At 40.6% G+C, this 20,115-nt stretch overlaps 6 protein-coding genes and 1 long non-coding RNA gene across 11 annotated transcripts in view; 4 read left to right on the top strand and 3 right to left on the bottom strand.

Moving 5' to 3' along the window:
• LOC133836953 (uncharacterized) overlaps positions 1–20,115 on the top strand; it is a 65,577-nt gene that overhangs the window by 9,584 nt on the left and 35,878 nt on the right. The gene's annotated exons all lie outside the window — the stretch shown is intronic.
• Positions 417–3,289, bottom strand: LOC133839092 (ras-like protein 1). Its single transcript, XM_062270424.1, has 4 exons — positions 3,044–3,289; positions 2,269–2,598; positions 1,946–2,202; positions 417–1,882 (listed from the first exon to the last, which is right to left on the bottom strand). The coding sequence occupies exons 2-4, from the start codon at positions 2,405–2,407 to the stop codon at positions 1,709–1,711; spliced, it is 570 nt and encodes a 189-aa protein (XP_062126408.1). The 5' UTR covers positions 2,408–2,598; positions 3,044–3,289; the 3' UTR covers positions 417–1,708.
• Positions 3,517–5,224, top strand: LOC133839089 (uncharacterized). Its single transcript, XM_062270422.1, has 2 exons — positions 3,517–3,678; positions 3,734–5,224. The coding sequence occupies exons 1-2, from the start codon at positions 3,649–3,651 to the stop codon at positions 4,979–4,981; spliced, it is 1,278 nt and encodes a 425-aa protein (XP_062126406.1). The 5' UTR covers positions 3,517–3,648; the 3' UTR covers positions 4,982–5,224.
• On the bottom strand, positions 5,027–6,044 carry LOC133839090 (large ribosomal subunit protein uL29m). Its single transcript, XM_062270423.1, has 3 exons — positions 5,866–6,044; positions 5,245–5,802; positions 5,027–5,180 (listed from the first exon to the last, which is right to left on the bottom strand). Exons 1-3 carry the CDS (start codon positions 5,967–5,969, stop codon positions 5,030–5,032), a joined length of 813 nt encoding a protein of 270 aa, XP_062126407.1. The 5' UTR covers positions 5,970–6,044; the 3' UTR covers positions 5,027–5,029.
• On the top strand, positions 6,310–17,652 carry LOC133839087 (F-BAR domain only protein 2). 5 transcript variants are annotated; one of them, XM_062270420.1, is made up of 13 exons: positions 6,310–6,446; positions 11,292–11,575; positions 11,638–12,204; positions 12,267–12,462; positions 12,527–13,156; positions 13,750–14,007; positions 14,511–14,616; positions 14,672–15,039; positions 15,101–15,267; positions 15,491–16,227; positions 16,290–16,625; positions 16,688–16,917; positions 16,982–17,652. In XM_062270420.1, the coding sequence occupies exons 2-13, from the start codon at positions 11,546–11,548 to the stop codon at positions 17,077–17,079; spliced, it is 3,723 nt and encodes a 1,240-aa protein (XP_062126404.1). In that variant the 5' UTR covers positions 6,310–6,446; positions 11,292–11,545; the 3' UTR covers positions 17,080–17,652. The 5 variants fall into 5 exon arrangements, with proteins under 5 accessions (XP_062126404.1, XP_062126401.1, XP_062126400.1 ...); XM_062270417.1 differs by lacking the exon at positions 13,750–14,007; XM_062270416.1 differs by lacking the exon at positions 13,750–14,007 and having other exon boundaries at positions 15,098–15,267.
• LOC133839088 (lysine-specific demethylase 3A-A) lies at positions 6,321–11,119 on the top strand. The gene is made up of 2 exons (XM_062270421.1): positions 6,321–6,446; positions 8,371–11,119. The coding sequence occupies exon 2, from the start codon at positions 8,379–8,381 to the stop codon at positions 10,992–10,994; it is 2,616 nt and encodes an 871-aa protein (XP_062126405.1). The 5' UTR covers positions 6,321–6,446; positions 8,371–8,378; the 3' UTR covers positions 10,995–11,119.
• On the bottom strand, positions 17,232–18,803 carry LOC133839093 (uncharacterized). The gene is made up of 2 exons (XR_009894050.1): positions 18,211–18,803; positions 17,232–17,993 (listed from the first exon to the last, which is right to left on the bottom strand). It is a non-coding gene; the product is annotated as an uncharacterized LOC133839093 (long non-coding RNA).

Below are 20,115 nucleotides of genomic sequence, written 5' to 3'. Positions count from 1 at the left end.
AGCTTATTATATTAATTTTTATTAACCTCCGGAGCGGCATTAAAATAATATATTTCAAAACTGTTTGAGTAGGAGTATAGCATCAACAAACTGTATTTCCAGGGCTGCAATGTACAAAAAAAAACATAGTGCACATGTGGGTCTGTAAACTTATGAGGTTGAAAAAATGTTAAGGGTATTCCATGAATGCTCAAATGTTATTTCCTTAATAAACCATATATTTAGTTTTATATGTATATGTTTTTTCATTTTGTTAATTTAAATCTCAATCATACTGAAAAACATTAAATGCAATTTTTTAATCTTACCAGTGCAAAGCAAGATAATGAGAATAAGTAAACTATATGAAACTTTTAGAAGAGTCCGCATATTCATCAAAAATTTATAACAATTGCCCGTACCAAGTCATTGTTGGGTTTAAATAGTACACACAATTGATTTATTTTTCTTTTTGTATGGCAAAAATTAATACAAAAAATTAAATATTATGTTGTATGTATAAAAAAGCTTAGAGCAAACTATATGTGTATGTTGTATATGAATTGGCTGCTTCATGTTTCTGCTTCTGATTCTGTGTTGTACTGCAGCAACTTCTACTACATATGTATTATGTATATCTAGCTTATGCGAAAAGTGTTAATCATAAATTGATATTGATACATTTATTTGGGTATGTGGTGAGTGCTTAAAGTCGTTGCGATAATAATACATATTAATAGACATAATTTTGATTTGTTTTTGAATACGGGAGTAAAAGTCTCGCATAAGCTAGTTTTACATATGCATAAGTAGAAAAACTAAAATTGTTGATTCGTTTAAAATAATTCATACAATATTTTGTGCTATTTATTATTGGTTTTCATTGTTTTTTTTTAGCACCACAAAAAATATAAGAATTAGACAGTGAGCTTCTCGTTACTTTTTAAAATTTGCAATTGTTTTCGTTTTTGTTTTGGAAATTTTCAATGGAATTTTTGTTTGTGTTGTGCGTGTATGTTTATGTTTGAGTTCGACTTTGAGTAAAAAGGAAAATCATCATTGGGAGATTTACTTGAGCTCCTCAAAAAATATGGAAAACCAATAATTTACATACAAATATAAATCTCGTATTATTCAATATGTTATCGTTATGTTTATCGTGCTCACTGAAAACAAATGGTTATGGCTACCAAATGCGCCATCGCAGCAAAAGCGATTAGCTTAAACAAGGCAGTTACAAATACAGTATTTCGTAGTTATTTTTATACAAATATATACGGTAAATGTATAATTAATTAATAATCTTAAATTGTGGGATTGGGGGGTCACATACTTAGCACTTGAAACGACGACACACATACTGCACGAAAAATTATTTGACATACTTGATAAAAACTTTAGTAGTTGCTTAAATTAATTTCAATTTTGTTCTTCCTCCTTTCAACAACAATTGCACCAATCGCACACGCAAATATGTGTGTGCGTAGGCGTGTGCGTGTGTGGGTTTACTGTGTGAGTGTATGTGTGTGTGCGTGGGTGAATGTATGTGGATATATGTTCGTAAACTAAAGTAATGCAAAAATACCATAAATGAAATATATATAAACTATTGCATTTTGGAGCTGTTGTTTTCCAAACATGGGCACACTCACACCACACACGCACACACACTGTTGCAGACAGGACAGGCGATAATGACGAAAGAAAAGAAAACGAATGCGAATCCAACTTAGAGCACCTCACATTTAAATCTACGATTTGGCTTATTCGTTTTGCGTCCTTTTCGGCCCTTGTTGTCCTTATCCTTGCGTATCTCGCGTACCAATGTGTAAAATGCATCATCGACGCCCATACGCGTCTTGGCCGATGTTTCAATGTATGGAATGCCATATTGCTTGGCCACCTTGCAAATATACAAAATTTAATTAATTTGAATTTCAAATTAAATAAATTGCCTCTCTCGTACTTCTCTTGCTTGCTCGTTCTGCACGTTCCACGAAGGCAGATCACATTTGTTTCCCACCAGCACCATGGGCACTTCCTCGGCATCTTTGACCCGCTTAATTTGCTCGCGATATGTGCCAATGTCCTCAAAGGATTTTGCACTATTTACCGCGAACACAAGTAGAAATCCTTCGCCAGTGCGCATATACTGATCACGCATGGCGGAATACTCTTCTTGGCCCGCAGTGTCTAAAATGTCCAACAAGCAGGTTTCGCCATCTGACAAAAAATATTTCAAATGCAACAATTGTGACCGATATACATACATGGTGGAGAAGCACTTACCGATAACAACTTGTTTTCGATATGAGTCTTCGATTGTGGGATCATATTCATCGACAAAATGATTTTGGATCAGTTGTATGGTTAGCGCCGATTTGCCAACGCCGCCGGCACCAACAACAACTAGCTTGTATTCCGTCATTTGGTTGTCTTAGTGGTATTTTTTTGTTCTTCTTTTTCGATGTTTACAACTGCAGTCAGTCTATGTATATGTGTTGAGGGTGTAGGTGTTGTTGTGTATGTGTTTTGTGTGTGGTTGCGTGAGTTGAGTTTGTATTGGTGTGCGTGTTCCTCGCCCTACTCAACAATATGTATGAAGAGCTGCAACTGCGACTGCAAATGAAGCAAAATATACATACATTTTTATTAATTAAAAATGATTGAAATAAATTAAGTTCGTAATTAGGTGGCATAAATTAATGTGAGTCAGACAATCACTTTGGCTCTGCCTTAAATATTTTTCTTTGCCGCTCACACACACAGAGTTATAATTCTTCATTATTTGCACACACACACGCGCATACAAGCCGAGAGAAAGAGATGACAATGACTCAAGCAAGCGTTGCATGTGCCCTTTATGCTGCAGCAGCTATTATTCATTTAATCACATTATTGTAATTGCAGATTCACTTGCAACACTTTCGTTATTTGCACATAATTTTAAGATTGCAATTTTTTGCTGACATGTAATTTGGAGTGCAGTCTTATCTATGTACATGTATGCGTAAGTGCGTATGCATGAATGTACGTTTGTATGTATGTGTGTCTGCTGCCGGACCTTCTTTGTTACTGTCGCTTCAATTGTGGCTCCTCCTTGTTTTTTCTTCCTTCTTACGTCAATATAAACTTAACACGAATCTAACTATTAACTTATGCACAAACTAGCACTATTGCGTTTTCAAGCAATTACACTTGCAATAATATTTGTGTTATATTAATTTACGCGTTTATTATGTTTTCTTTTGTATAAAGAATTTTTTACATTGCCGTATTTATAAGTATTGGTTAATCTCGGGTGTCAGCGGCAATTTTTCAGCACTGTTGCTGAGCTGAAATCAAAATACAATCGAAATCGAGAGCAAATCAACTGGTTAAGCTATCAGAGTGACCAATCTTGGTGATGGCTAATTTTAATGTAATTTTTAGAAAAAAACATTTGAATGAATATTTTGTAGATCTGACAAACAATTTTTTTAAATGTTTTAAGTTACCACCCGACCCAAACAAACAATTTATATAAAAAATAAGATAGAAGGCACCCTGTATAATAGAGTGAGACCAAGTTAGCGACGAAAGTAATATTTTGGTACATACGGAGTTTGCGATATTTTAAAATCCAATTTACGGTAACGCTGTAAAGCGTGCTAATTCCAAAATACAACAATGTTGAATAAATTGGAATTTAATAATTTGGTAAGTTAAATATGAAAAAATAAAGAACAAAAAATAAATCACCTTCTTCCCACAGGTCATTTCCAACAAGAAAGTCATACACAAAGCACGTGCTCAATCTATTGCAAAGGTGGTGCAGAAATTGCGCAAATTGAAAGATGCACTGGAGAAACAACCGGACAGCGATGTCCACAAGGAGCGTCTTCGCAAAAATGTTGAATATATGGCACAGCTGAAGTCCCTTAAAGTTGTAGATATAATGCGTGCGCTCCTATTGAAGGATTCCAAGCAACTCAAAGCGGTTTTAACAAATGGTCGCGCAACGCCAGAAGAAGTTGCCATTGCCATGTTGGGACTGAATAAAATGATGCTGACTTTGGTTGATAAATTCCAAAAGAGCTTGAGTCTGAGTACGGATGCTAATGCCAAATGGCGTGAAGAAATATTGGAGACAAGTAAGCGGCGTATTAAGTTGGACCGCACCGAGGAAAAGCGACGCAAGCGCAAAGAGCTCAAAGAACTGAAATCACAGTCGCGGAAGCGTCAAGAATGGTTGGAACAAAATAAACCTGTAGAGGCTATAGACGCTGAAATGGATTCAAAAAAGGATTTAATTACAACAGTGGCAGGCAATGTAAAAGTGGAAAAAATAAAGGAAATTGCGAAAACACCCACAGATAAAAAGGAAAAGTTGCCGAAAGCCAAGTCAAAGGATGTCAAACAAAAAAACATAGAAAGTAAACAGAAAACCCGAGAGAAGCCTACTAAAAAGGTTGAGCGCACTCCTAGAGTTGTGGAAACAGTGCCTAAAACAGTTAAAGAAACGAAACGAAATGAAGAAGTGAAGCTGGCTAAAGCTGATCAGCCAAATAAAAAGCGCAAAAAAGAGGAAAAAGAGAGACCGACTCATGTAGAAGATCCCTTCTTCATTACAGAGTCGGGAAAACCATATTTATCCACTGCAGTTGTTTTATCTGATGAAAATGAAACAGAAGATGAGGATAAAGAAGAGCAACTGCCAAGACGGGAATACAAAAAACCACTCAATAAATGGTCAGAGAATAGCGCTCCTCGTGATAACAATCGACATCCATCGTGGTTGGCCAAGGAGAAACTAAAGCCTATTATAACAGGCTTCAAAGGAAAGAAAACCACTTTTGACGACGACGGTGGCACAAAGCAAACCATTCCTGCAGTGCTGCCAGTTGTTGCTGCAACTCCAGAAAGTGCTGAGGCTGGAATGCATCCTTCGTGGATTGCCAAGCAGAAACTAAAACCAAAAATAGCCGCATTCACTGGGACGAAAATCAAATTTGATGACTAGTTATGATGTTATGTTAAGGTTACGTATATTTTTTTTTGCAAATAACTTTCAAGCATCCACTTTGGTGACATAGTGACCTCGAGTTTTATCTTGGCTGAGCAGCTTGTCAATGTCGACGTCCGGATATTTGCGTTTTAACATCTGCAAATCAATGTTAGGATTACGCCTCAAAGTCATCATGACCTCATTGCGTGAGCGGCTAAAAAGATGTGCAAATAAATGTTAAACAAAATACAAATCTAACCTGTGCTGCGGTCACTTACTTTTTGGCCTTGCGCTTTACATTGTATAGCTTCTCTCTATAATGCAGCAGGAACTTGTGCACTGCACGTCCTCCGTATGTATTGTGCTGTGCCTTAATCCACTTGGTGTTCATGAACGGCGGCAGGACGTGCTCAATTGTCTTGTAGTTGCAACGCAAGCCGAATGCATTGTGAATCTGCTTCTGTGGCCGCTCACCGGTTTCTCCAGTTTCGAGCAAATGATAGGCCTTGTTGCGCTCTCTGACTACTGTCTCCAGATTCTCCATGGAGATCTTAATTTTGTCTATACGTTCGGGATTCGGAAACACTTCCATTTTGTCGTTGCATTCGTGTTCCATAGTGAATAACATGTTGCGCTCCTTAAGTAAAATGTACCACAATTGGTGCAGCTCCTTATTGGATTTAATGCGTAGTTCATCGGTGCGCCATGCTCGACCAACTTTCACCTCAGTTTCGCTCCAATGCTTGGGGTCATCGAAGAATTCCATTAGTTTCTCATTTTGCAGTGGTACACTCGAGTGAATACCGCATTTCAGAAGACTTCCAACAGTTGCCGGGCTGTTGTATTATATAAACAAAACATGAGTGCGATGGGAACGATTTTTCTGGTGTTGCACTCACCTCCATGCAGCTAGCTGACTGTGTGACGTAGCGAGTGCGTTCCTGAAGGCGCCAGTGCCAACAGCTTTTGCCAAATTAAAACATTTAATTAAAGTTGCAGACATTTTTTACAAACTCTTACAGCCAGGTCCCAGCTGTTTGCAGCGTGACCACAATTCCTTCTCAATGCATACTGTTTACGAAATATACCAAAAAACACAAAGTCAACGTATTGTTATTAAATAGCGATATTATTTCGATAGTTTTGATTGTGTTACTATAAATATGTCGTTATTCACGATCTGAATAAATCTGTTCCGTTTGCTTATAAGAATAATTATTTGTTATTTGGAAAATAACGTCTACTATTCTCCATGTAATAAAGTGTGACCTTAAATTGATAATCGACTGAGTAATCGAACTATCGAAGGAAAATAGTATTTCTTGTAATTCAAATTGTGGTCACGCTGTATATGTCTGAGTGTATGTGTGCGCGTTGGTGCAGAAAAGTTAAATTTTGTTACAGAAATAATTCGACATCTAAATGCTAATAATTTGTAAAACGAATGTGCTAGTGTGCTGGTAATATTCAACAATAAAACGTAAGTGAAAATCGTTGAGAAAAATGCGTATAAATAGTTCCGTGAAAATTTGCTTGTTTTATATTCTGCCCCTTCCATACACTTGCGTATGCATGTATGCGTGCGGGCGTGCATACAAATATACACCCATACTATGCGTACTTCGTATGCTGGAACGCTAGATCGTTCAACTAAGAATGTGTGTATGTGAGGGAAACGTACGTGGTGTGTGTGTATTGGTGTGTTTGTTATATTAAGTACACAATTTAAATTGATAAAAATTCTAGAGCCCCCATATCTGATGGGCTGCTTTAAACGAGAGTGGTTAAACCTAAAGTGAATTCGCAAACTGCTCACAAGTTTGTGTTGAATTATTATATATACAAGAGCCTGAAAAATGGTTGTGCAAAAAATTTCGACTCATTGACAAAACAACACACGTTAAAAAGGTAGTAGGGTGAGTAGCGATGTAGTAATCCCTGACCAGTGTTGTCGAGCGTCTGCTGTGTTTATGATATAAAAGGTAGTATTTTAGTGTGTTATCAGGCGGCTTCAAAATTTAATTTGATTTTGCGCACATAATATTATAATATTCGTAGAATAAAGTTAGAACTGAAGTGGCTGGCATCCTTTCTTATACTATTTAGCGTACTCGTACTATTCCTAATAAAAGTCGTTGGCATTGTTATTTATTGATTTTAATGCCTTGGAGCGACGACAATTCTATGTAATATGAGTTCTTGGTGCCAATTAAATTGAAAGGTCAATGAAAGAGTGAATTGATTCATCAATTCAGCAGAGGGCAAGTACTAAAATGCAAGCAACGGTTCATTTGTTTTATAATTCTCTGTTTGCCTTCGTGTATGTGTGTGTGCAGTCCCAAACATCGATAAGACGAACGAGCCGTAGCTGCGGCTTCATTGCGGTTCACGCCCAAAACATTATCGCCAGTGCCACAAAAGTATTCATGTGCCACAAAAGTATTCATGTGTGAGTGAGTAAGTGTGTAAGTGTTGTGTATCATTCAAGGTTTGAAACGAAAGAAAAAAAAACAGCATGCATGTGCGAGCTTATTGGATTTATGTAACCCAAGTGGTTAAACAAAGTTCAGCTTGACCTGACCCTAATCGGATTTTTCCGCACCTTAGTAATCGATTGCAAAGTGCAAGTGCAGAACATTTATCGATATACTGCAAATGACAGTGACACTTGTTGCAACTTGTGTGTGCGAGGAAAAGTGAGATAGATGGAGAGAATCAAGAGAAGGGAAAACGTTCAAATTGCAGCTAATTGCTGTAATCAACACATTCATTTTTATATACATATTTCAAATTTTGTTAAAGTGGGAAAAGATAAAACCTCATTTTTTTTTTAAATTTTATCAGCAAACACATATTTACATAGTTGTGTGTGTGTGTGATAATTGCTAATTCAATGGTTTTCATATTGGGGGGTGTTTGCATTAATGTATTAGGCTTATCAGGTCTACAAATGTGTAGTTAAGTACATAAATATGTATATATTTAAATGTTTATACATTTTAAGCTTCTAATCAAACGCCCCTTTAATTCAATGATAAATTATTGCTCGAGTCTCTGACCTTGTTTCTTTGCACTATACTCTGATAACTTATGTTTCAATTTCATAGATAAGCCGACTCGCATTATCAATAAAGACAACACACACATATATATGTATGTAAATGATTTTGCTAATGGAAAAAAAGTGCAAGTGATAGTAACGGTTTTTACAACAAATAATGCGTCGTTGCTCGATGACTGCTGACTATGACAGTTTTATCGATAGTGAATTTGTTGCAGTACTTAATAAAGCCGGCTGGCTACAAATTCAAAACTGTAATAAGCTGGCTTATTATGAGATGTTCATATTATGCTTTTTCTCTCTCTCTCTCTCTCCCATCTTCGCTGAATACTCGCGTGCACAGTGTGAGCAATGTCACAAACAGCAGATAATCTAAGTCTGGCAACGCTGCCCGAAAATTGTCGCAAGCGCGCCTTGTCAAATGCTTCGCTCTCGTCAACACGCCCGGAACCAAAATCCATTATCGAGATCCGCATATCGAATGAAAGCTGCAGCAGCAATAAGCGTGCTAATTTGGAACAACAACAACCGCAACAACAAGCACAAGCAGATGATGCAACAAGTGGAAGGGGCAACATGGAACAACAGCAGCCGAAGCTACAAGAAAGCAATGCCATTGAACTAACCGCTGAAGAGCAGCAGCTGGATCAAGAATATCGCGCCAATTGTGCCATCTTCTTGCAGCACTTGCCTTGCTTTAAGCTCCAGGAATCCAAGACCCCGAAGTGCCGCGAGTGTCGTCGTCGTCATGGGCTGCAAGCCGCCACACTAAGCAGCGGCAACATTAGCAGCAACAACAACAACAGCAGCAACAGTAATAACAATGACATCTACTGTCGATTCTACGAGTTTCGACGTCTGCAGTACAACGAGGCAGGAGAACTGAGCGTGGCAGGCTTTCCCAATCCGTATCAGGAACCGACCAGCGATGACTATAGCATTTGGCAGCCCGACGGTAAAACGGCGCCTACAGCTGGCTATATGGATATCCAAGTATGTCGCTACATTTTGCTGCACGCTGGTGATCAGTTTTGCTACTTGTGGCGCCAGGAGGCGGAGGCGTTGAAACTGCACGAGAATCCCGATGGCACGATTGCATGGAAGAAGGCGGTGCAAGGGATACGAGAGATATGCGATGTGTGTGACACGACGCTCTTCAATTACCACTGGACGTGCAACAAGTGCGGCTTTGGTGTGTGCATCGATTGCTTCAAGGATCGCAAGGAAGGACTGCAGGTAAAGCGGCGCATTGAGACTCAACGTGGAAACGACGAGCATCAATGGTTTCTCTGCACCGACGAAAAGCAGCAGAAGCATTCGCTGTCGGAATTGATGTTGACCCAAATCATAGCTGGGGATGCACTTAATGTGCTCGGACGTTTGTTGCACGAGGTACGCATGCTGTGGCAGGTGCCGCAGGTTTGCGGCTGTTTGCTGAGCAAGCAGCAAGTCAAGGACGAGGAGCTGACTCAGTTTATTGAGGATATGATCAAGGAGTCGCAGCTAAAACAACAGACGAGCGCCTCCTCGCTGGCAACGGCGCAAACACTGCAACAGCAACAGCGATTGGAGTTGTTGCATGCCAAGAAATTGGAGTTTGCTCGGCAGCATGGCATTGACTATGTACCGGGGCGTGTGTGGACCAAGGAGACACTCGGCAAGGATCCCATAACGAGCGCTTTTGACAATTTCAAGCACATTAACTTTTTGCGCAAAGGTCTTGCGGGATTGCGTCGTTTCTTGCCACCACGTGCTATGACGCTGGCACACTCGACGCAACTGGCGCCTGGCGTGCCACACGAGTGGCTCTGTGATGGCAAACTGTTGCGTCTCACGGACCCTATGCATCCGGACAATCGCGTGCTATACCAGGAGGTGTGGAAATGTGGACAGCCTGTGATGATCTCGGAAGTGGCGCGATCACTAAATTTGGATTTGTGGCATCCGCAGGCGTTTTGTTGCGACTTTGGCGATAAGCCCAACGATTTAATCAATTGCCTCAATGGCAATCTGGTGCCCAATCAACCAATGCGTCACTTCTGGGAGGGATTTCAATGCATGCATAAGCGTCTGCTGGATGCCAATGGCAAGCCTATGCTTCTCAAGCTAAAGGATTGGCCACCAGGCGATGATTTCGCCGAGATCTTGCCCACCCGCTTTGCGGATCTGATGCGTGGATTACCCATGCCGGAGTATACTTTGCGCACCGGCAATCTTAACATTGCCAGCTGCTTGCCCAAGATGTTTGTGCCCCCTGATTTGGGGCCCAAGATGTACAATGCCTATGGCTCGGCATTGCATCCGGATAAAGGCACCACCAACTTGCATCTGGACATCTCAGACGCCGTCAATATTATGGTCTATGTGGGCATCCCCACAGATGAGGATAGCAAGCCACAGCTGGCGGCCACTCAGCGTGCCATTGCCTTGGGTGGTTGTGATTATATTACGCGTGCACGTTGCCAATCGCCGGATGTGTTGCCTGGCGCATTGTGGCACATTTTTCCGGCACGTGATGCGGACAAAATACGTGATCTGCTGAATCGCGTCACCTTGGAGAAAGGGTTTCGCCTCGAACCGGATCATGATCCCATACACGATCAGAATTGGTATCTGGATGATAAGTTGCGGGCTCGTTTGTTCAAGGAGTATGGCGTGGAGGGTTATCCGATTGTCCAGTGTCTGGGCGATGCTGTCTTTATACCAGCTGGTGCTCCGCATCAGGTGCAGAATCTCCACAATTGCATCAAAGTTGCCGAGGATTTTGTGTCGCCAGAGAATATTACGCACTGCTATCATCTCACACACGAGTTCAGACGGCTCTCGCACTCGCACACCAATCATGAGGATAAGCTACAGATTAAGAATATCATCTATCATGCCATCAAGGACTGCTGCACCATTTTAACACGCGCCCTGGAGGAACGCATTGACCAGGAAACGGTCAAGTTACAGGGCGGAGTTTGAATGCACTTAGATATTATATGCCACAACTCATAATCTGTGCGCTATTCAAACCAATCATGTATTACTATAAGTACTTAATATATTAATAAAACTAACCGAGTCTTTCCTAAATGGAAGCATTGACTACGCCTTTCTTTTTGAGTGACTTTATGTTATCCAGCCTGTAGGTTGTGGGTTGAAAAGTTGTTCAGTTGCTACGAAATATTAAGAATAAGAGCATCTTTATGTAGAGCTATCGAATTTCTAATTAATCTAATGTTTACAATACTAATTTTCAAAACTCTTATTTCTCCGCAGTCACAAGGGAGGAGCACCTGCAACCAATGCTTCCTAAGCACGCCGAGGGCGACACTGACAATGATGATGATGAGCTCTGCCTGCCAGACAGCCAAAGTGCCACTGTGCTCGACATTGCGCCATTAGGGGGCATATGGATTGGGAATCCAAGTCAATTAATTAACTAAGCAGAAGACGAAAATCCAATCAACCACATCAAAGGCAAAGCCTGCGACATATTTTCTAATCGAAGCATTTAAAAGAAAGCATTCAAAATGACGGTGGATTTTAACGATTATTTTTGGGTAAACAGCAAATGAACAAAAGTTGAACTAAATAAATGACTAATTCGATTTATAAATTATAGGGTGAGAAGAACAATGGATTCGATGTGCTCTATCACAATATGAAATTCGGACTGGTGGCCAGCAAGGAGCTGTCCGAATTCTTGCGTGAGAAATCCAACATTGAGGAGCAAAATTCAAAGATGATGTCTAAGCTGGCGCACAAAGCCAGCACAGGCACATTGAACAGCACCTTTGCTCCAGTTTGGACCATACTGCGCACCTCGGCCGAGAAGTTGTCCACGCTGCACATGCAGATGGTGCAAAAGCTCACAGAGCTGGTCAAGGATGTGGCCAAGTATGCCGATGAGCTGCACAAGAAGCACAAGTGCGTCAAGGACGAGGAGTCGCAGACACTCGAGTGCGTGCAAGCGATACAAACATCGACGGTGGCGGTGCAAAAGCTGCGCGATTTGTATGCCAGCAAGGTGCAGGAATTGGAGAAGTTACGCAAGGATAACGGCTCGCACAAGGACGCCGAGAAGCTGGAAAGCAAGCTGAAGAAACTGCAAGAGGAGTACAAAGCGCTGCTCGACAAGCATAATCCGATTAAAAACGAATTCGAGCGTCGCATGACACAAACATGCAAGGTAAATTGAATGTGCAATATGTATTTTAAAAGTAAAATTATAACCAATTCAATTTTGAACAGCGCTTTCAAGAGATCGAGGAAGTGCACTTGCGGCAGATGAAAGAATTTCTGTCCACTTACTTGGAGATGCTGCAGAACAATCACGACATGGTCGGTCAAGTGCATTCCGATTTCAAGCGACAATTTGTGGACATGTCTGTGGACAAGCTGCTGGAGCAGTTCGTGTTGAACAAATACACGGGTCTCGAGAAGCCTGGTATGTTGATTAATTGACGGGTCAAATGTCAATTGATGCCATAACACTCAAATGCTATTTACAGAAATGCTCGAATTGGAATTTGTCACGCTGTCGGGCGGATCACGATTGCAGCCACAGCAGGCGTCTGCTGCCGCATCCAACTCGAATTCGGCAACCAGCATTCAAGCTGCATTACGTGCTGGTGGCGCCGCTGCAGCTGCCTCGGGCAGTTTGGTGTCAATGGATCAACGAGGCGGCGGCGGCAGCGGTGCTGGGGGCGATGCTTTGGCTGGCATATCGCTGGGCAGCGGCAGCGCGGCCAGCGGTAGTATTCCGTATGCGGATGATGCGATGCTGGGCAGTGGCGGTGCGCTGTCATCGCCTCGACCCACTTCACCCGAAACACTAGGTGCACAGCCGGCCGCAGCCAGTGGTACAACGTCAACGGTGAAGAGTCTGCGCTCGTGGTTTATGCCAACAGCCAGCAAACAGCAGCTGCAACAGCAACAGCAAAGTACCAGCACTGCGAATTTCGGTATGCCTGGCAACAGCAACAGTGCCAACAACAACAATTACAACAACACGAATATCATCACAACAACAGCAACAAGTGTCAATTCGAACACGAACAACACAACAACTGGCACGATTAATTTCACCACCAATGTCACCAACAAAAATTCCCCTAACTCTGAGCATCAGGATAATCAAGGTTCATTCTATTATTTTTTTCTTTTCTTTAATTTTCTTATTAAGGGTTGAAGTCTCTCTGTCTTTTTCTGTCTGTCTGTCTCTTTTTGTATTTGTATTGTTTATGTAAAACTGTCTTACAACCGATCATTCGAGTGCATAAACATAATTGTCTGGCATTTCCATCATATTGACTATTGAAGTTGGTGCCATTTATCTCCTAATGCTTGGTGTTGTAAATATAAATGCTAAATAATTACGTCCTTAGTTTATAGTTTTCAATAAGTTATTGTTTTCAATTTATGTTACATTTTTATTATTATTATTATTTATGTCTTATGTTATACTTTTCGAAATGTACACTCAAACACTCAGCCAATGTCCCAGGTTAATCCACCCCATGCTTTTTGTACGCACACAAAACACACTCTTGTTAACAATACTAACAAACTCAAACACTAAACTACACAACAACCACTACACTGCATTACACAACTCAACACGCTTGCTTTTTGTGTCACGACATCATCATCACGATCATCATGCAATTCATTCAAATTTAAATTCAATCATCTATGCACCACCGATCAAAACTAATTGAAATCACAACTTTAGATCAGCAACAACAACAGCAACACGAGCCGCATGAGGTCTTAACACCAACTGCAAATGTAGATGGTCGAAAGCAAATGAATGCAACGACAAGCGAGCAGCAATTATCGAAATCATTAAACGAGCAAGATCATCTCAATCATCAGCAACAGCAACAACAGACTGCAGTGGGCAACAATGGGGCCACGACAACAACAACAACAGCAACAACGTCCAGACGTACAACGTCACTTTTAAATATATTCACATCGAACTCTCAGGGTAAATGTAAATACCAACATGAACGTAAAGTGAATACCTCCCCAATCAATTCCCCCTCCCTCAGATTCTACAGTCATGAATGTACATATTAATTTTCACACCTCTTGCATGTGCATTTAGTTTAAGGACAAGTTCCCGCAAGCATTGAGCATTCACTCACAATTTTGTAACATCTTCATCTAATCATTCGTTGTAATTTATGGCGGTGTTTGAGTTCATTGAAAAAGTCCCTCCCTTTTCAGGCATATCTTAAATTTCGCACTAAACTTGTCATCAGAATTTCTCTTGATCGTTATGCAATTCTATACTTTATGATCCCAATTAGTGTAGCATATTCACATAACATTCTTAAATTCCTCTTTTAAACTAGATACTGCACATTCAATTTGTGTTGATTTTAAGTGCAGCGTTAGTTTAATGTTTATGTACTTAATGTTTGTTCAAGAGTTAAGTAGAGACTAAAATTCTAACTCTCGATTGTTTTATGGATAATCTCGCTGCAGTTTCGGGCATTTTGCGTAGTAGACGCGACAAGGCAAAAACCAAAAAGTCAAAGAAGAAGAAAGACAACGAGGCCGCTGACAATAAGCAGGAGGAGCGTCTAACCAGGTGAGTTATCTATTATTAACTATCAAACGGCATAGTAACTCATTCTTTGCTGCAGCGCGGAGCGAGCCAATAACACACTCTTGGACTATGATGATCATGGACGCAGCATGAAGACTCAAAACTCAAGTGGCAGCAGTGCTGGAGGCGGCTTGGCTGCCTTGTCTGCCACCTCGGCTCAAGGCAGCGTCGATTCGGCGGGTGTCAGCAGCATGGGTGGCAGTGGAGGCGGTGCAATTGGAACGGGCGCCACTGGCAATGGTTTGGCTAATACCAGCAACACCTCAGGAGCTGGGGCAGCGGGCTCGTCAACAGCGGGCACTGCAAATGCGGCCAATGCCAGCGGTGGTGGTTATGAGGTGGATGAGGAAGGATTCAGCATACAGCCAGCCAAGGAAATTGCTTGGGAGGAGGGCCACGATAAGTGTAAGACAAAATCATATTTTAAATACTATGCTGCATACTCAAAGCTCACGTAATTCAGCAGCTGGAAGCTTTTACTCCGACTCGGATACGGATTCAGACAACGACAAGCGACGCATTCATGTTAAGATCAAGCCACTGAACAATGGACAAGCGCCGATTTCGGCCAGCGTGGATGAGCTAAGAGCAACGGTGGAAAACATCTCGTTGTCGCCCACTGGCGTATTTGCGGTTAGTAAACTATTTGTCTGGCTGTCTGTCCGTTTGTTTAAATACTCATTTGTTAAAAACTATGAGCGTTAAAGCTGCCAAATTTGGTAACGCCATTTATGTGTCTCCAACGCAGTTGAATTCCGTTTTAGAACGTTTCCACGCCCCCTTGTTGGCCTTTTAAATGTAACTACAATTTATACGCTTGATTTATTCAACTATTTCTATATTTTAACCCCCACAGCATCACAGCCAGCAGTTGCAAGGTGGCACACGTGGAGCAGTAGTCTCACGTCAACAATCGCCAGAGATTTCCAATGCTTCAACGCCTACGGCCAGCGTGCATCCGTATGCACCGCTGCAGAGTCCGACGCTCTCCAACAACAATGCCAACAATGCGAGTCACAATCGCTATGCGGATCTGGGCGACATATTCTCGGAGCTGGGGGAAATGAGTGCCTCGGCGCCGCCATCGGCCACGCTGAGCAAGCCGCCAGGTCGTCAGATACCCACACCCACATCAGCTGGTGGCAGCAGCATAGTTATACCGCGTCCTCCCTCACGTCGCTCGGATATGATTGCCATTGGCACAGCGGCAACTGCTGCAGCTGGCAGTGCGACAGTGGGACGCGGTCGGATGAGTCCAGCGCCAGCAATGAATCGAGCGGACAGCATTGGCAGTCTGGAGTTCCGAACTGCCATTGGGGGCATGGGATCGTCGCGTGGTCCGTCGCCGCTCACGATTGGCATATCGGACACAATACCGCTGGCGGTTGCATTCCATGAGATAATCCACGCCTATTTCAGAGGCAGCGATGAGTCGCGTTGCCAGGTGAAGGTGTCCGGTGATATGATGCTATCATTCCCAGCCGGCATTGCCGGTCTGCTAGCCAATAATCCAAATCCAGCCAAGCTGGGCTTTCGCATAAAGCAAGTACAAAATCTGGATAACCTGGTGCCCAACGGCAAGTTGGTTCAGATGTAAGTAGAGTAATGTTTGATCTATGGTTGACAATTTTTATTAATTTCTATAATTTCCACAGCGATCGCCAACAGTCGAGCGCGATGAGCACGCTGCTGGAGTTCAATATGCCAGCGTTGACGGCTTTGTTGCGACGTCAGGCGGAGAACAATCCGAATGCCTCGTACTTTAACGTCGACATACTCAAGTATCAGGTGCGCACCAAACCGGGCGCCAGCTCGTGTCCGTTCCAGCTGGTCAGCTATTGGAAGTGCGAGCCCAGCTACACGGCGCTTAAAGTTGACTACAAGTACAATAATCATGCCATGGCCAGCGCCTCGCCGTTGCTGAATGTAACACTCTCTGTGCCGGTTAATGGCTCCGTGCGCAATGTGCAATCAAAGCCGCATTCGTCCTGGTAAGTAGCTTATAACTATAACTCTTCCTTTCCATACTTAGTCTTTTCAATTACCTTTCTAGGTTGGGAGAATCGAATCGTTTGGTGTGGAACTTTACGGACATTTCGCAGAATTCGCAGGATGGTGGCGTTGGCACGCTGCGTGCTCGGCTGGAGCTCAACGATGGTCCCTCCACACCGGCCATGCTGGCCACACAGTTCAATTGCGAGGGCACCACACTTTCAGGCATCGAATTCGAGCTGCAAGGAAGTGGCTATCGTTTGTCCTTGGTCAAGCGCCGTTTTGTGTCGGGTAAGTGAATTCAACGACGATAATGAAATGGAGTAAATTAATTATGCATCTCTCGTCCCTTTAGGCAAATACGTCTGTGAAGGGGATGGCATACGCAGTGGTGCCACGCCCACACCGCCTTCGGTTGGCTCAACCAGTCCGTATTCGGCTAAATCGAATTAAGGAACGTGACTATTGGCTCGTGAAAATCTAGCGAAATTTCTATCTAAAAAAACAGCAAATGAAACGAAACGAAATCCCATTTGTAATACGACAAGAGAGAAGCTTGCAAGAGGAGTTATTGGCATCACTTGAGTTTTGGTACTGTGATTGGGTTTATTCATTATGTATTTTTGTATCACTTGTACTACTGTTGAGTCTGTCGGATCGTTCGGCAGACGGGAGGCCCAATGTTTAGTGTGGACGTAACAAGTGGATGTATTATCTGTTAAATATCTATATATATATAAATATATTTGTATTAATATACACACGTATATATATTTATATGCTTAGATATGTATTTATTATGTTTAATTAAATATGATGTAAACAAAACCATGTATGTAGCTATGTAGATATACTATATATATATAAAACACAGACACGACACTCACATACACTTATAGAGAGAGCAGCGTATGAAAGGACGTTGATTTTATGTTCACTTTTCTACACGCAAATACAACAAACAAAAAAAGGAAAAAACACAACCAAATGTATTAAAATGAATGCAAAATGCAAGATATATAAAATCAGTTGTTATATTTCATCAATAACTCTTTTTTTTTGTTTTCTCAAGACCTGATAGCTAAATAAAGAATGATGTAGATATCGACTTTCTCTGCTAATTAATTGAATAATTAACTTCTTCCTCTACGAGCGTATAACACCTAAAGTTATGTCTATGGTAAACAATCATGAAAGTTGAATGTCTCTAGGCCGAAATCTACTATATAAGCACACGCATGTTTTCGCTGTTGTTTTGGCTGCTGGTTTTTGTCAGCTGCTTAATTATTCGCACTTCTATTGGCCGGAGAACAACAAACAAGACAAACCGGTTTCGCTTTCTGTGGCCATTAAAATGAGGAAATTAGCTGCGGCCAAAATCAAAAAAGAAACAAAATAAAATAAAATGAGATGAAAAAAAAATAAAAAATAAGTCTAAAAGATTCTTTGTTGGGACAAAGCGGCTTTTTCAGTTATGCATAGAATTTTTGGGTAAATTTGTAATTGCATTCTATTTCAAATGTGTTAGGTTCTAATGTTGGTACACAACACGATATATGCACATACATATACATACATACATACGTATATACAACAGCTGTTTTTACTCGTCTCGTCGCGTTTCATTGCCTGTTGGTTGTGCCAGTTTTGATATTGTGTTGACGGATGACGTCATCGTGCCACAATTTGGATTTCAAGGTCGTCGCCAGTCGCATTTTCATTTCACTTGACACGCTTTGGCTCCTGCTGCTGTTGTTGTTGCTACTGCTGTTGTTGTATAATAAATTGCATTAACCCATTAGCGTTGCGAAGATGAAAAATAAATAAAATCGAGCATATGGTAATATTAAATTGTTTCCACTCTAAATTTGCCACAATGCGATCATCAAATGATCCACAACTTAATATTTCTTTAAAAAATTTACAATTTTATTGGTTTAATAGTCTAGTTGTATTAAGTTACCATGTGGTTCACTTAAGAATTAGTTATTGCTTAACTTAATCTTCTTAATCGTGTCGCAAAGTTTATTTTAAGATATTGGATTTCTAAAAAGTAATAGGCAATTTAGTTTCTTATGGTATTTCTCTGGATCTACCTTAACTTAATAGAACAATCTATTCTTAGATATTGAACTTAAAAAAGTTGAAATGAATTTAGTTTCTCATTGTATTTTTAATTTATTCATCTAATACCATTATCAAATTATTATTTTTAGGTATTCGTTATTTTTCTACGAGTTTCACATCTTCTTTGACTTATATCTCAATTGGCATACCCTTTTGAATAATTTGTTTAGGGTATTATATCTGTAGAGTAGTTGGCAAACGATAAGATTAAATTTCAAAACAATTGTGTGTGCGCAAATTGACGCTGGATTGTATGTAGTATTGTTGTATATAACAATACAATAACAACAATAAAGAATATAGCAGTCAGTCACTTAATTGTTGAACAACAGCGAGAAACGCCAACAATGGTTACATATGTTTATTTATATTTACATTTACCCATTGTATTTCTATCTGTCTGAAATTAGAACTCGCCAACAGCAAAAAGATAACATATTCCAAACAGATGATGTGCTATGCATTTAATATAATTTCTCATTTGTCGCGATTTTTATAGCTATTCATTTGCCAATTCATTATCGACTATATGCCACCATTAAATAGTAATGTATTTATAACTTGCTTCCGTTCAAGTGGGCTAAGTAAGTGAACTGTGGGCGACAAAAGTCTACGTACAACCCACATATTTGGCAGACTGAAGAATCCAAAGACAACATTGTTATAATTACAAGATTAGACATGTTAATTACGCAAAATTGTCAATCAAGCAATCAAATCTTTTAAATAAAATAAAAACTTACCAATTATATTGCATTTCAGATTCTGGTTTTTACATTATATTCGATTTTACAATATATTCGATTTTAACTCCTCCATATCATTATTTATATTTTATTATACCCGCTACCCATAGGGTCATTTGTGCCGGCAGGAAATGTATGTAACAGGCAGACAGACGAGACGATCTAGCCATGTCCGTATCTGTCTGTCCGTCTGTATGTATGAAACATTGGATCTCAGAGACTATAAGAGATAGAGCTATAATTTTTTTCGACAGTATTTGTTATGTTTGCACGCAGATCAAGTTTGTTTAAAATTTTTGCCACGCCCACTTCCGCCCCCGCAAATCAAAAAAATCGAATAACAAGCGTAATTTTAAAGCTAGAATTTTGGTATATACAATAATTACTATAGTAGTTACGATTCCCGAAAATTTGGTTGCGATCAGATAAAAATTGTGGAAGTTATTAAAGAAATACTTTTGTATAGGAAAAACGCCTACTTACTCGGGGTCTTAGTTGCTTTGGCCGACAATCTGGTACATTGTGCCGTCTATGGTATATTTTGAATAGTGTACTATATCGATATATTTTTGAAAATAATACCGCAATATTTTGCTTTTATTAAAAATGGGTGGCG

The sequence above is a fragment of the Drosophila sulfurigaster genome, chromosome 2R (assembly GCF_023558435.1).
Source record: "Drosophila sulfurigaster albostrigata strain 15112-1811.04 chromosome 2R, ASM2355843v2, whole genome shotgun sequence".
Taxonomy (NCBI): Eukaryota; Metazoa; Arthropoda; class Insecta; order Diptera; family Drosophilidae; genus Drosophila; species Drosophila sulfurigaster.
The sequence above is the reverse complement of the archived record's forward strand: the minus strand, read 5'-3'. Positions and strand labels throughout refer to the sequence as shown.

Coding starts and splice junctions, on each gene's coding strand:
- LOC133839088 (XM_062270421.1), top strand. CDS start 8,379: ATGTCACAAACAGCAGATAATCTAAGTCTGGCAACGCTGCCCGAAAAT.
- LOC133839087 (XM_062270420.1), top strand. CDS start 11,546: ATGACGGTGGATTTTAACGATTATTTTTGG. Junction 15,040..15,100: donor GGAGGAGGGCCACGATAAGT/GTAAGACAAAAT, acceptor GTAATTCAGCAG/CTGGAAGCTTTTACTCCGAC. Junction 16,228..16,289: donor AACGGCAAGTTGGTTCAGAT/GTAAGTAGAGTA, acceptor TAATTTCCACAG/CGATCGCCAACAGTCGAGCG.
- LOC133839090 (XM_062270423.1), bottom strand. CDS start 5,969: ATGTCTGCAACTTTAATTAAATGTTTTAATTTGGCAAAAGCTGTTGGC. Junction 5,803..5,865: donor AGTCAGCTAGCTGCATGGAG/GTGAGTGCAACA, acceptor ATAATACAACAG/CCCGGCAACTGTTGGAAGTC. Junction 5,181..5,244: donor GTAAAGCGCAAGGCCAAAAA/GTAAGTGACCGC, acceptor ACATCTTTTTAG/CCGCTCACGCAATGAGGTCA.
- LOC133839089 (XM_062270422.1), top strand. CDS start 3,649: ATGTTGAATAAATTGGAATTTAATAATTTG. Junction 3,679..3,733: donor AATTGGAATTTAATAATTTG/GTAAGTTAAATA, acceptor TTCTTCCCACAG/GTCATTTCCAACAAGAAAGT.
- LOC133839092 (XM_062270424.1), bottom strand. CDS start 2,407: ATGACGGAATACAAGCTAGTTGTTGTTGGTGCCGGCGGCGTTGGCAAA. Junction 2,203..2,268: donor TCGAAAACAAGTTGTTATCG/GTAAGTGCTTCT, acceptor ATTTTTTGTCAG/ATGGCGAAACCTGCTTGTTG. Junction 1,883..1,945: donor AGAACGAGCAAGCAAGAGAA/GTACGAGAGAGG, acceptor TATATTTGCAAG/GTGGCCAAGCAATATGGCAT.